Source organism: Vigna unguiculata, chromosome 3, assembly GCF_004118075.2.
Source record: "Vigna unguiculata cultivar IT97K-499-35 chromosome 3, ASM411807v1, whole genome shotgun sequence".
Taxonomy (NCBI): domain Eukaryota; kingdom Viridiplantae; phylum Streptophyta; class Magnoliopsida; order Fabales; family Fabaceae; genus Vigna; species Vigna unguiculata.
Window position 1 is genome coordinate 46,894,406 of NC_040281.1, and position 15,420 is coordinate 46,909,825.

A 15,420-nucleotide genomic window follows, 5' to 3' on the forward strand; every position below is an offset into this window, starting at 1 on the left:
CCGGGATTCATGGGCGTTTGCTTGCGTTAAAAAGGAACTAAGTAAATTATTTTTTTGTTAACATTTTATGATTGATTTTTTGTTTACCAAACAATAGCTTGTGGCTTTCCATCCATCCATATTTGTATGAACTATATATATATAATATATAAAGTAATTGATTGACATGGTTTTCGTCTCATATATGGATCATCCACAACTCCACAAAAAAAATTTCTTTCCTTTTTCAACCTTAAAGAGGAGACACAAAAGTCGTAAATTTCAGAAAATTACCGGTGGGCTTCCGTTATGAAGCATATGATAAAATGTTCATATTTCACATTCGTCCATATATAGTTTCGTGGTTTACTCGGACAGTTTCAAGACTCAAGAATAGAAAAACTTTATTTATTAATTATCAAAATCTCAAAATATATCCTATTATGAGCGTGAGAATCTTGAATCATATTGACTTAGTTGAGGAATAGCTTTCTTTACAGGTGTGGTGGTTCTGGTCCCAATTTGAGCAGAGATAAGGTGCATAATTGTGTGTGTTCACAGCTAGCTAGCTCGGGAATAATCTTATTTACTTCAAATAGAATCTTGTGTTTTTGACAACATTGGATTTCATATTTAAAGTGGTTTAACGAGCATAATGATGGTAATTTCCCTTTCTTAGATGAGTCCAAGATAAAACTGAAATGTGGAAATAAGGAAGCACGCATGCATGGTATGCGTATAATCTTGATGAGATTAATAAATAATGAAGGTTTTGGATTTTGGGGGCCACCGAATCTTAGGAGTTAGCATGCTACCTTGAGTTAGGTTATAGTTTGTGGAATCAATCCATTGAAAGGCGTACAGTAATTAGTGGCTTTAAGGGTTTTAGACTAGTGCCCTGCACGTTATGTCTAAGATGCATGCTCTTCTTTTTTTTCTTTCTTTTTCTCTCCACCTCAAAGTCTAAAGCATATTATGATCTTTACAATTTCACAAACATTTCAGCTTTTAACCTCTTCTCAACTTTTTTGACGAAGCCACGGGTTAAGGGTTGATACATAGGAGTTGTCTTTTGCCCATAAAACCCCATATATATATATTAATATTGGGTTCATCTTTTTAGGTTTGTGTATCTTAAACTTGTATTGATGGTACTTGCCCCCTCCAAGTTGTAACACAGCTTCCTTTTGCACCTTTTTCCCGGTTGAGTTATAAAAAAATGTGGATCTGCTTTTGTTCAGTGTTTATTTAAAGAGTGTTTGATGCTGGCCCATACCTTCTACATGTTTAAGCTTTAGTCTCCTTTTTCTATATAATTGACAACGACCAGTTTACGGCTTTTATGTTTTTATGGGACCATGTTCAAGTAGAAACCCAACTTAAGCTTAATTTTCCAACTCACAGTACTTCAGGATTTTGTCCCTCTGTCTGTGTTTTCCATTTTGAAACAAAAACCCTACCTCTTCTTTCCGACAATAATACAATGCTTTTATGTTGCTAATTTATTTTCAATAATATTAATACAATGCAACGTCTCACCATGAAGAACAACAAAGAAAATTTAAATTATGTTGATGTGACATATCCTACTTGTTTTTGCATCATATTTGGTTATGGCTTTATGCAGAGGAAGAGCCCACACCAGATTTAGGGCCAGCAGCTTATAGGTTTCTGCATAACTAGGCCCACTATCAGGTCTGTCTAAAATCAGCTCAACATAACGTATCCTTGTTTAGCAAAACTTGGCCCAATTTCTTTTGTCAAAGGGAAACCAATCAATAATGTTTGTAGAACTTATCACCAATGATGGAGCATATTTCGCACCAAAATAAAAACATAAAAATGTGTTTAAATATTTAATACATATACTTTTTTTTTTGTAGATTAATTGTAAGCTCATCGATCTGGATGAAAATTCGTTAAACAGTAATAAAAGCTTGAGATGATTTCCAACTTCTTTATGGGAAATTATTGCTTCATAATCGTCCCATTTATGGGGCGAATCAATAAAAATATGAAAAATATTGTTCAAAATAAAAATAGTGAAACTTGTAGAGAAGACATAAATATTAAAAACAGAGGAAATTAATACTCAGGAAAATTGATGAGTAAGAATGTTTATACCTGAGCCTACAAATAATTTAAAATCTCTCGAATATCTAATCTATTATTATATTTACGAAGAATCTAAAGTGATAATTAATGAAATAAATCATAAAATATAAATCTTCAACTGTGAAAAAAATATTATCTAAAAACATTTTAAATAACGAGTTTATTATCTAAAATTTATTTAAAATTCAAAATTCGTAAAATACCATTATTCGAAAAATTCTCCTCAAGATGTCAGGAAAATTCCGAGCTTTAACTTCAAACCGTTTTCATCATAGTCATTTAATTTAACTTCTCCTTTCGTTGTAGAATAACATTGGGTGTTTGACAATGAGCACAAAAAAACAAGAACTTTCAACTTTTCCATGTTAGTGAAAGACTGTGAAAAATGGAAAACATCATTATGTTTTTCTCAAAAAAGAAAACACCTCTCGTTCTTTCACCACTTCTCATTAAAACCATCTGTTCTTGTACATGAAACTTGCTATTGCCTGTAAAAAAAATAGATACACAGTTGAGTGCTTTATATTGATGATTGGTTTATTTTTGAAGTGTTATTGTGTAAAAATGTCTTCCAACAATTCTGTAATCCTCATTCCAATGTTTAATGGTGAAAATATGGTACTTAAATTGCAAAATAAAGTTTATTTGTATTTGTACGAAAAATATTGTATTTGTAGGAAAACCGCAGGTATAGAAATAGGAAATATATATGTGGCGGTAATGATCATGTTGAAGAGGGAAGGAACTGGATTGATCAAATGACTCGTTATATTGGAAAAAAAATGTAAACTTTTAGATAAATAAAAATATATCAAATGTTAGAAAATCAATTTCGGAAAGAGGATCACTGGAAAGATTTAACACTAATGAGATATGAGTTCAACCCACACATCAGGGATTAACACCATTTTCAATCTAAGATCTTAAGATGATGAGTTTGTGGATCTTCATCCTTATATGATACTCAACTTACTTATTTTTACTCGATGTGAGTCGTGGATGTTGGTTATGAAATTGATATATATAAAACTTAAATCAATTTAGTTTTTGTGAGATTTATTACGTGAAAATGTTTTCCAAATAATTTTGTACTCATCATTCCAATATTTAACGGTGAAAGAAGGGATATTTAAATTGCCAAGATAAAGTTTATTTTAAGATCTTAAAGTTTATAAATATTGTGAAAATTAGTAAAATTTATAAGCCATAAAACTATGACAATAAGGTTTAGCAATAGTAAACTTTCCGCGTAATATAAGTGGGAATTAGAGTAAGAAATATTAAATAAACCTTAATATGTCAAAAGAAGATTTTTCTGTATTACTCATAAAGCATTAAAAAAAATTGGCAAAAAAAAAATATTAAAAACCATGTTTATACCATAATTACTCACAAAATAAATCATTCAACATAACATTTAACCCAACTTATCTTTACTTGAGGAAAATTTATTTCAACTCTTAATTATTTGTATAATATCTTTTATTTAAATTAGTTTCTAGGAAACTTTTATTTTTTCAAATACGTTTTATATAAAAATAAAAATTTATTTATTTATTATTTATATTAAGATTAAAATATTGTAAGTATTTGATATTTTATTACATTTTACCATATATAAAGTATATGGATAAAATAAAACAAACTCTTCCTGTAACATTTCTTTTATATTTCTAAATTCCTAAAACTTTCAACAACTTTAGTAATATAGGTGAAAATATTTTGTAAAATAAAAATATAGAAATAAGGGAAATCAAGGAGAAAATAGATATATGAAAAGTAAAGGAAGATAGCAGTGACACTTTATAAACGAGCATGTGTATCTATAAGTTCAAAGCTAAACTAAAATTTCTAAAATACCTAACCTATTATTAAATTACTTAAAATTTAAAGTAAGCAACCGAAACAAGTCATAAAATATGTCCTCAATAACAAAATCATTAGAGGTATTTCTGAAAAAGGTCACGACGTGGCTGATCAACGATGCTTGATTATTACACTAAAAACCTTTTTAGGCAAAATTTATGTCGGTCTAAGTTCCTTTCATGCTCTCAGAGACTGAAATTTCTATGTCAAAGTTCTCAAAAGAGTTAGTGAATTTTCTGTCAAGCATGGAACTAGGTAAGATACACGGTGAATCTTCATTTATGACAAGCTAAAAGTTACATGTGATATCATGAAACATAGATACAATGCAAAATTTAGGACACAAATTACTCCATAACATTGTGTATCCAGTGGAAAGCTATCATTTATCTAATATAGTATTTTGATTGAATGATATTTTCAGTCTTTAAAAATGTACATTTTTTTCCAGTTAGTCCTTGAAGGTTAAATAAAAAATAAATAAAAAGTTCCTAAAGAGTAACTTTCATTTTTCACCTTTAACCTTTCATCTCTCACCTTACATTTATGGACTAAATTATACTCTAATAATATACTAGGATTAAATTTCATTTTAATGATAAAATATAGGCATCTACACAAAATGAAAACTGAATGTGAGAAATGAAAGTTACTCTCGTGAACTTTAATTTCGTTTATTTAAATTCTAAGACTAATTTGAAATAATTTTACACTTTCAAGGACTAAGTCGATCACGCTACCTGTTATTTTCATATTTACGTGTTTGAACATTAAACAATGAATAAAAGATGAATATAAAGTATAACCTAAGAGTATATGAAATATGTTTAATAAGAGACTCTTTAACACTCTTTCCGACACACCTATTATTATTTCTTAACATTTATTGGAAAAACTATAAAATCACAAGTAAGATTCATGGAATAGGTATATCTCTAACAAATTTCATCCTATACAGCAAAGAATGTGTACTAAAAAAGTATGTTGAAGAGTGAGTTACTATATTTCTGGTATCTGTAAAAGTCTGAAGAATCAGTACTTGTTTGATGATCACAAATGTACAGCAATGTCTATGAAGAGAAGAAAACAAATGTTGAACAAAAAAACCAAATCACTAAAATGTGCTCCACCCCTGAGGCAGCCTCCATTTTCTGTGCCAATAGATAGAAACTCTTGACCAGAGTGGTAATCTAGAACTGTACTCAGGAGAATGATGAGTAGGTCCTTCCACCATCAAAGGCAACCAAACATATCTTGAGTCTCTTAAGTCCGATGGATTCCATCTATCAGCCATGAAAATAAATGAACCTGAGAAACCAGGAAGGGGAAGCACAAAAGTGCTTTGAGCAAGAAAGGTTGCAATTCGAAACATTTTGTTCCCTCCAACACATGGATTTCCCAATGTTTCCCAAGGCCCCAGGATTGACTCAGCTGCGTGAGCAAGTGCTTCATTCGGGGCCCATCCCGTGCATCCTGATGTGATCATGTAATATGTACCCTGGTGTTTGAACACAGCTGGTGCTTCTCTACGCTGTCCCACAAAAACTCTTCTCATCACAGGCATCAAGTTCAGATAATCTTCGGTCATGGGTCCGATGTGTAGTACGTTGTTTTCTTCAGAGGAGTAGATAAGGTATGCCACACCATCCTCATCTTTGAAAACTGTCATATCCCTGCTTTCATATCCGTGGGGCCTTTGGCTTCCAACATATTCAAATGGACCATCAGGTGTATCACTGATTGCTATGCCAACAGCAGCTTTTGTATAATTGCCATCGTCAATGTGCATCCACATGACATACTTTCTGGTTTTTTCGTTGAAAATTACTTTTGGCCTCTCGAGCACATTAGTCTTGTACAGGTCGTGGGTTCCATTCATTTCCTCAGCAGCCAATACAATACCTTCATTTTTCCATGTCCACAAGTCCTTAGAAGAATAGCAACCAACTCCTATAATGTCCACCTGATGGACAGAAAGAGAGATAAAGGCTACATTTTTGTCACCAGGGTATGCAGCTGAGTATCACATACATGTTTGGTTGGGGAAAAAAAACACCCTTGAGTAGACTCATATCATAGTAATAACATCATTATTCTCACAAGACTCACTTGGAAACAGTTATCTATAAATCTTTCAGCAATCAAGAATGTGTTAATTTTTTTTATCAGCATCAAGAATATCTTAATGTTGAAGAAACAAGGTTACTTTACGTTCATAAAGTTAGGGTTAGAAGGCAAAATCTGTAAGCATAATTGGCAGTGGACTTGGGACCAAAACACCCTGCAACAAACTCACCAGTGCTGCCACTTACAATAAAAAAAAAAAAATCCTAAGTTATTTGATGCCGAAACAAAAGTTTACATTGGGCATTCCACATATTAACTTGCTTTTGACATGTGGAAGGTCCAAAGAGCCAACACGTTTTTCGTTTTTTTCTTTTTTAAATGCAACGACATGTAAAATCTTCTTAGAGCTGTATAAGAAGAACTCAAAGGGATTGGAGAATTTAGGAGAAACAAGTGTTCGTTGATCATCAGAATTTGAGAAAACTTACATGTCTTGGCAGTAAAAACATATTGTTCAGAAACGAACCTGTATTCAGTGGATTTCAGAGCCTTGATGAGACGATATAAGCTGTGATATAATGAAAGGAATTGGGAGCCCAAGATAGGTAAAGATAAGCTATGGAAATTTCACTCAAGGAAGAACGTCTCATCTCGGGAATGTACTAACCCATTGTCATGCCTTAGCCCAACTTAGTCAAAGTTGTAGTGTATCCTTCCTCAAAGAAGGTATATCATTCATATGATTGGCAAGACTGGTTTATTGGAAGCTAAGCCATGCTAGATCCCGACAAATCCTACTGTCAAACTAGCATAAAATGATGGTAACACGTCTGCAGAAGCTAAGCCATGACAAATCCTACTGGTTTATTGCACACTTTGAAATCCAAAAGGGGCTCCCAGGCAAGACGCATTTGATGGTGACTGTGTTCACAGAGAGGTGGACAATTTGTGTAACACAATTTGGACTGGTTCGTTGCCATGAAAGAGTAAGAAACAAACAGAGGTGCATTCTAGTATGGTACTTTTATGCCCACCTCTGTCATCTGTGTTTGTTAGAAGGATATTAAGGCCTAAATCTCTCAGTATGTTTCATGTTTTGGGTAAAAGCTATCACCATATTATTATGTTAGTATTTTCATTTGATTCAAGCTGAAAAGATTACAAGAATATGGATATATTAGTCCAACACTGGCATCTAGAAGTAAATGGCCTATGAAACATAGAATTTCCCTGCTAAAAGACCTCAATAATGATGATGATAATAAGAATGTTAGAACAAAAACAAATGGACATGCTAAACTCAAATGTGTATCTTTAATTTGTCACCAGAAGGTCATCTTCTAGATTTATTTTCTATTTACTAAGCAAAGGATGCAACTACAAAAAATTCAGACCAACATAACAGAAGCTAGTCATTAACAGCCATTAAATTTATTTCATGAAATGACAAACACTAAATAAACCCCACATAAGCATCATTTTGACTATGGACTAATGGTTAAAACAATAATATTCTTCAATTAAAATAACTTACCCGAGCAGCTCCTCTCTTGTGAGCACGGTATGTGAGCCCATCTTTATATTCACCATACCAATAGTATGTGTTTGATCTTTCATCAAATAGAATGCCCCCTCCATGAGCTTGAATAGGATTTCTATCAGTATCCAGCCAAATTCTCCCAGGGTAGTAGTAATAACTATCATTCCCAGTGACCTTTACTGGATCAATAGCACTCTTGTTACCAGGAAAGAAAACATGTCTCAGTCGTGAATCTTCATCCAAGAATTCATCAACCAGTGGGGTTACCCGCTTATGCCTGCGTTTTGCAGCCCGTGGGGACCTCTTCCCTTTTTGTGGAGGAAGTTGGATGATTTCCTCTTCCACTTGTTGGAGTTCACGAAACTGAGGATGATTAGTCACATGCAGTTGCACCTCTCTACCTTCCCCGTGTTTGTGGTGAATATTGGAATACAGATGAAACAAAAGTAGGCATCCTAACAAGCTCCATATCACAGCTGATGCAGAATAGCATCTGCTCCCTGCATTGCAACGTAAAGTAGTTGGTTTCCTGTATAGGTTCCTCATCCTCATTTTCTCTTCCGTTTTAGTATCTTCAAAATCATGCTGGAAATTGCAATTAACAAAATGCAATCTATTGAGTTTGAGACCCGATAACTCAATTGAAACAAGTCACGAAAAGCTACTTTACATGCAATGAGTAATGAGAACATATGAAAATCGTAAAATAGAACACTATACTATTGGGTTTTTGCCCTTGCTGTGTACTGCCTATGAATGTATACGAAGAGAGAGGCATAAGAAAGAAAAAAAGGAAAGAGGCACGTAAAAGTTTCAGTTCTTCGTAGCAAGTTCTTCTAGATTTAAGGCATTAATTTTAAGCTCGGACAAAAGGTTAAAACTTGGATTCATTATATTTGTAAACCTTCGAATTCTCAATATCCCTTATTTGATGGTTCCATACGAAAAGTTTGGAACCGAAACCCCTGCAGTCGAAAACTAAGTGACAGTTCATCGCAATAAGAGATTGCCAGTAGCGCTAAAAGCTGATTTTACAGAAGCCACCTTACTCGTTTCTCTGTTTTGCTACTGAATCAAATTATTTCAAAATTCTGACCTTAATCATATTAAATTCATCATTTTTAACTTTACAAGGTGAAAAGGGTTTTACCACAAGATCGTACGAGGATAATGCAGGGTAGAATGAGTGATTCCCACAAGAATCAGAGTTCAATCCCGTGTATCAGAAGTAAGAATTGTTCTCCACAGACTCAATTTAAAAACAAAACAAAAAATTGAAACTAGAAAACAAAGTTAAATGTAGTTGAAGCAGAACAGTCACTCACCAGGAACAAACCGAACTATGGAAGTAGCAAAATGACCCGACATGAGGTTCTCTTGTTTGCTACAGACACATTGAGTAATAGATAGGGTGAATTCAGTACTTTGCGGTCCAAAAGGGAGGAAATTAAGAAGACGAAGTTGTCGTTGCGAAGTTAACTTAGGGCGCTATTTGGATCTGAGTTTACGACGTTGACTTTACAACCAACGAAACCAAACATGCCCTTGTGTTGCGGTGCCTTTTGTCCTTTAGTTATAACAGCTATCTATGAATCTAACTTACGGTTCTTCAACTTCTTCCCATGTTTAATCAACCATGAGACTATGATCAAATACACAACACGGTTTGCCACATATCAGCATTTAATTTAGATTCAGTACCATCTCTAGTTTACTATGCACCACCATGTACTTTCACCGTATTTTTAATGAAGCCTTTATAATTTCAAAACCTATACTAAGGTTGTCATTGTTTTAAAATATTCTTAATTAATACGGTTAAATTTCTCGACAAAATGTTTGTCACATACAATTGACATTTTAATTCTTTTTTATCAGTTTCCTTACTTTTATTTCTTCTTCAAAGTACTTATTTTCAATTTTTTAAAACTCCTAAATCACCTTGCACCGGTATCTATAAATAATATAAATGAAGAGGCTAAAAAGAAGTTTTGACACGTGTCATTTTAAAAAATTCAAAAAATAAAAACAAAAATAAATTAAAACTTAATTCAAAGAGGAAAAATACAATGCACTTGTTCTTCAAATGCAAGCGTCCTACACTTCTTATAATAAGCTCTATAAATTTAGGTTGTGTTTGGAGTGGAATATGATTTGGGAAAGTGAATTTAAAGGAAAAAAAAAGTTGAAGTTGACGTTATTCTAATTAAATGAAAGATAATGTAATTTGAGTAGATATGAAGTAAAAAAAATTAAATATTTATGTATGGTATGATGTGTACGATATATTAAAAAAATATTATAATAAATAATAAGAGATGTTTACCCAATTATTCTTGATAGAAACTGTGTTATAAATTTAAAAGTAATTAGTGAAAATTATGAAATTTAAGTTTTCATTTAAAATTGAAAAAAAAATATTATTGGAAGAATAAAATTAAAGTTATAATATTATTATTCTTATTAACTTTTATTTGTAGTTATTAAAAAAAAATATGTAGGGTATAAAATAAATAAAATGCATGGATTATAATTAACTTTTAAATAAGATGCATGATTATAATTAGATTTCACACTAAATGTAATGTAGTCAACCATAATAACATTACATAACAAGAAGTCATTGGAACAAGTACATAGCAGAAAGTGAAAAAATATATTTTAAGTTCATGGCTATTTCCTAAACACAAAACATTTATCAAACAACGACTCTACCACCAAAAATGTCGTTGAACTCCACTAGTAAGGGCCTCCAAACCAAAAAAAATTGAAAAAAAAATCGTGTTCTCACCATGTTTCTTCTGGATGTTGCCATTGAGAAAAATAAAATAGAAGCAATATTGTCTTACTTCATCATACAAAACCTCACATCTTTTTTGCAAATTATGATAGCCCACCTCTCTTCACATCTTCAACGAACTCTACCCTATCAGCCACACCACATACTCTTTTTAACTCACCTTCATCTGAGCTCCAAACTAAATTATACGGATACATATAAAGAGATCGAATTCACTGAATATTTACACTTGTGGTGACCTCTACTACTCTGTAGAGCCATTGTCAATAGGTTTCACCCTACCATGCATAAGGTTAGCCCATATCATCTAAGGTCATTATTCTGTCAAAGACTAGGACATCATGCTAATATCACCACTTGAATCAGTTTGCTTTATGTGAGACTAACTGATTCTTTAGAGTTTCAGGATGCAACATTGTTTAAACCCTTATCTAATTATGTACACTACAACACCACCATGAAATATCGTCAAAAAAGTCTCGTGGAATTAGGCCTACTCATGTCATGTCCATGTTTCTCACACCAAATCCTCATTTTATCTCAAGCATTATAATCTCATGCCAATGTACCACCAACCAACCAATTTACAACTCATTTCATGTCAAACACAACATATAACAGTCTCATTCCATCGCACTTAAACATACACAACATCATACCTCAGGCTTTAAAAAGTAAATCAATCAATCATGGAAGTAGACAAGCATTTAATCAACTTTGTTGTCAATCTCGCTCAAGGTAGGGAGCTCTCGCTCAAGCGACAGGAGTCTTTCACTTAAGCTAAAAGCTCTTATCTAGGCGAGATTGCAAACAGTGAGCACACAAAGGTTCTGTGAGTTCTTGCTTAAGCGAAACCTTCTCATTTGGGCGAAATTGCTCTAACTCAAAATTGTAGTTCATCGCCTGAGCAACCACTCGAGCAGAACCGTAGGTGAGCTTTCTACTATTTTCGCTTGAACAATGATACTTTGACTACTAATTTTTGATAACTTTCTCTTACAACATGAGATGTCATCTTTTAAATGGTTTTGAAATATTGAGGATGAGAAAAAAAATGGAAAACCACATAAAAGATGACACCTAAGATTGTAAGAGAAAGTTGTCAAAATTTAGTAGTCAAAAAATCATTTTACTTTTCGCTTAGGCGAGGGTTGCTCGCTTGGGCGAAAACAGCAAAGTTCTTCCCTACTCGTGCATGCAACCAGAAACTTCAGCTCAAACAAACATGCAATCAACTAGAGCTTAGGAACATAAAATAAACATAAAGAAAATTGAGTTTCAAGTTCTACTTACGCGGAGGACAACGTTCGATGACCTTGTTGGAGGGAGTAACTCAAGCCCTAGTAAAACTTTCTGTTTTAGAATAGGAGAAGGTGAGTGAACTGTTTTGGGTGGATGAAACAAGATGGGAAGTATGTGGACAATCGAAGGAATCCTGAAAAACAAGATGAACTGCCCTTGGACCTTTTTACCAAAGTTGACTCACCTCTTTGACACAAAAAAATTGGGTCTTACCAAAACAAACCAAGTCAACATATTGAAATTAAATTTGAAATTCTAATTTTTATTATTATAAAATTGTCTGACATTTTAAAAAAATTATCAAATATACATATATATATATATATATATATATATATATATATATTGTAAAATTTGATTCTTATTATAACTTTAACTTTATCTTTAATTCCACGTCACATATCATAACATAATAATTTATTATAAAATAGTATCCTAATGATATTTTTATAAAAAATATGTTATATTTAATGAAAGTTAATTTTAAAATTAATGAAAATTATAAATGATAATATATAAAAGTAAAAAAAAAATTAAAAAATTATGAAATCTTAAAATTATAAAAATATCAAAATATAAATTTGTAAAACTATAAAATTTAATTATAAAATATTTGAGTTACGAAATTTCAAAGATAAAATATCATAAAATGAAAAAATTATCAAATTATCAAATATAAAAATAAAAGTTTATAAAGTTAGGTAATTCGATTTATTTTTAGTTTTATAATTTATAATTTTATAGTTTTATTATTATCTAATTTATAATTTTATGTTGTATAATTTCCTTTTAAATTTTTAGTTTTTCAATTTTATATTTTATAATTTTAACCTTATAAATAATAAATTACACAATTAAAAGTTTATAAATTAATTAATTTTATAATTGTATATTTCGTAATTTAATAATTTTGTCATATTATAATATTTTAATCTTATAATTTTGTAATTTTGTCATTTTATAATTTGATAATTACATAATTTTTTTAATTTTATGATTTCATAATTTTATATTATATAAATTTATAATTTTATGAATTTTTTATTTTATAATCTTTATGTTTTATAAAGTTTTAAGCTTTTAAATTTTTATTTTATAATTTTAATTAATTTTTGAAATAACTTTTTTAAATACTGTAAATCATTTAAAGATATCATGTTATTATGGAATTTTATAATAAAATATTATATTGTAACATTTAAAAGAGGTGAGGGTGAAAAATATAATTGTTACATTATATATTTAACAGAAAAATCTATTTATAAAGACTCATTTAAAGAAATTTAAAATTTTAAAAAACTTAACATATCATAAAAATTTAATAGCTACTGAATTAAATTTTTTTAAATTTAATAAAAAATAAAAATTAATACTTAAAAAGTACATGACGTTGTCTCACAGTTCCAAGTACAACTTATTTTACTATGTATAAATACAAACTATTATGTTTAAACTAATTTCAAAGCTAATTTATAATATAAATTAACCATATTAAAATTATAAATATCTTAAAAGATAAGATCTATTATCAACCACATATTGGTTTTAATAAGTGACAACATAAATTTTATCAATTACATGTAAATAATTTTTCAATACTATACCACAATTTATGTGGGACAGAGTGGTGATCAGTCTATTGTTCATAAAAGTATAAAAGTTAGTAGGATGGAGATTATTCCTTCAAATGTCTTAAGAACTATTTTGTCTCCAATTAATTTATTTACTTATTTTGAATTGATATGTAATTAATGTTGACATATGTTCTGTTTTGTTGTTTGTTGATATCTGATTTATTTGTAGTTATTATGTTAATCCAATAATTTTAGAATTATTGATTTGTAACTTTAATTTGTTAAAAGCTTGACGATACAGTTATAAAACTTTATTAAGTTAAGATGTAATAAATAAATATATATATATATATATATATATATATATATACTGATTTTCTTACTTTTTTTCATCCATAATAATATTCTAAAAGTTTGCTTTTATTAATTTAATTAAAAACGTATTTGAGTTAATTATTAAGTGAAGATAAATTCAAAAACTAATTTATTTTCGCTCTTAGTCAGTTTTCGAAAATTAGTAGTACTTTCTTAAGAAATAACAAACATGGATAAAATTTATTTAAAACATATTTAAAAAATTGAAAATTACTAGGTATTATATACATAAGTTATTAAAAAAAAAAGTAATTACAGAATAAAACATGTTGGTGAATATATAACAGTTTCAATGCATAAAAAAAGTTAGGAAACTGATGAGAAAAGAACGACTCTCCATTTCAATCGAACAAAAAACTAAAACGAACTACTCTGTAAACAAATCATTGAAATTAACCTATGTAAGTTCAATTTTTGTTCTAAAAATAAGCTTTCTTAATGTCTTAATTTGCCTCAACGTGCCCATGTTTTTTTTTTTTTACATTTTCTTTTATGTAATTGAAGTAATTTTTGCAAGAGAATTATGGAAATGGTTAATTTTAAAAATTATAAAACAAATAATTAGGTTTTAAAACAATATTTCGAGATTATGTTTTATATTATGACCTATGATGCACGAATATGATACGTGTAACGGATATGTATCGTATGTTATACGTCGATACATTTATTTTAAAAATTATAGGATACGATAAATATATTATATATGAATATTGAAAAGTATACAACAATTGTTAAAAACATAATAAGTATAAGATTGTTATTGTATGAATCCAAAATAAAACTTTGATAGTTAATGTTAGTGACAAATTTAAAAATCAATTTATAATAGAAAATACTTTAGTTATCAATTTATAAACCAATTATAACTTTTTGAACTATTTTAATTATCTATGATGTTTAGTTTATAAATTTGTACCTAAATTAGTTATTACATTGACTAATTTTTATTTTTTACTAGAATTGGTCATTATTCAAATATTTCCTTATAGTCTATTACGACTTCATGAATTAGATACTTTATTAATAAGTATCGATAAAATATCATAAAGTATCGGATACAGATACGTATCGGTATCAGCGTAAGCCAAATTGAAGTACCGATACATAATAGATTATGACTTTACAATCCAATTTTTTAATTTAAATTAAATAGGTTATATTTTCATTTAAATTCAATTTTTTTGTTTTTATTTTTATTTAAAAAAGTTGTGTTTATACGACCACTATTTTCATTATTTTTGTTTTGAAGATATTGTAAGTTTAAAAGGGAGAGTTGCCACTTGCATAGATATAAAGAAAAATAAAATTTGTGAATTAAAACTTAATTTTAATGAAAATTTTAAAATTTAGACTTATGTTTCCAACACAATTTTACCACTTAAAATCATGTTTTACAAATATAAGTTATCAATTTCTTTACTATTTTTTAATCTACTTATTTTTATAAAGATTTTAAAACTATATCCTTGACTCAAGTCTTACGTCATCAATTTTTGACAGTTGTAAGTACCTGCTTGGCCACATGATGGCGTGAGCCAGAGATGTTAAGCACTATTTATTCTACAGGTGGCATATTCTCATTTGTTGACGTTCATATATAATCATAATATCTTCGCTGTGTACCCTCTCTCCACGCGCGAGTGTCAACACGCAACTCCCCAGTAGAATCCTGTGCTAAAACTGTCTAGTGGTTTTCATGTCACGCGCTCTACAAAGAGAGTGGGTTAGGTAAGGTCATCAACAGGCTCAGATCGTGCAAATAAGCTTTAATCGCGAGATATAATCCCCTGCATCGTCAC

The 15,420-nt window shown here is 30.0% G+C and overlaps 1 protein-coding gene across 2 annotated transcripts; it reads right to left on the reverse strand.

Moving 5' to 3' along the window:
- Window positions 1-4,927: 4,927 nt before the first annotated feature.
- On the reverse strand, window positions 4,928-9,223 carry LOC114178297. 2 transcript variants are annotated; one of them, XM_028064120.1, is made up of 3 exons: window positions 8,893-9,223; window positions 7,562-8,067; window positions 4,928-5,923 (listed from the first exon to the last, which is right to left on the reverse strand). In XM_028064120.1, the coding sequence occupies exons 1-3, from the start codon at window positions 8,933-8,935 to the stop codon at window positions 5,075-5,077; spliced, it is 1,398 nt and encodes a 465-aa protein (XP_027919921.1). In that variant the 5' UTR covers window positions 8,936-9,223; the 3' UTR covers window positions 4,928-5,074. The 2 variants fall into 2 exon arrangements, with proteins under 2 accessions (XP_027919921.1, XP_027919920.1); XM_028064119.1 differs by having other exon boundaries at window positions 7,562-8,152; window positions 8,893-9,221.
- Window positions 9,224-15,420: the final 6,197 nt, after the last annotated feature.

What these genes read in the sequence shown, in the direction of transcription:
- LOC114178297 (XM_028064119.1), bottom strand. Translation starts at nt 8,119, where the DNA reads ATGAGGATGAGGAACCTATACAGGAAACCAACTACTTTACGTTGCAAT. An exon ending in ACAAGAGAGGAGCTGCTCGG is followed by an intron (nt 5,924 to 7,561) that starts GTAAGTTATTTT and finishes TCTGTCCATCAG; the next exon opens with GTGGACATTATAGGAGTTGG.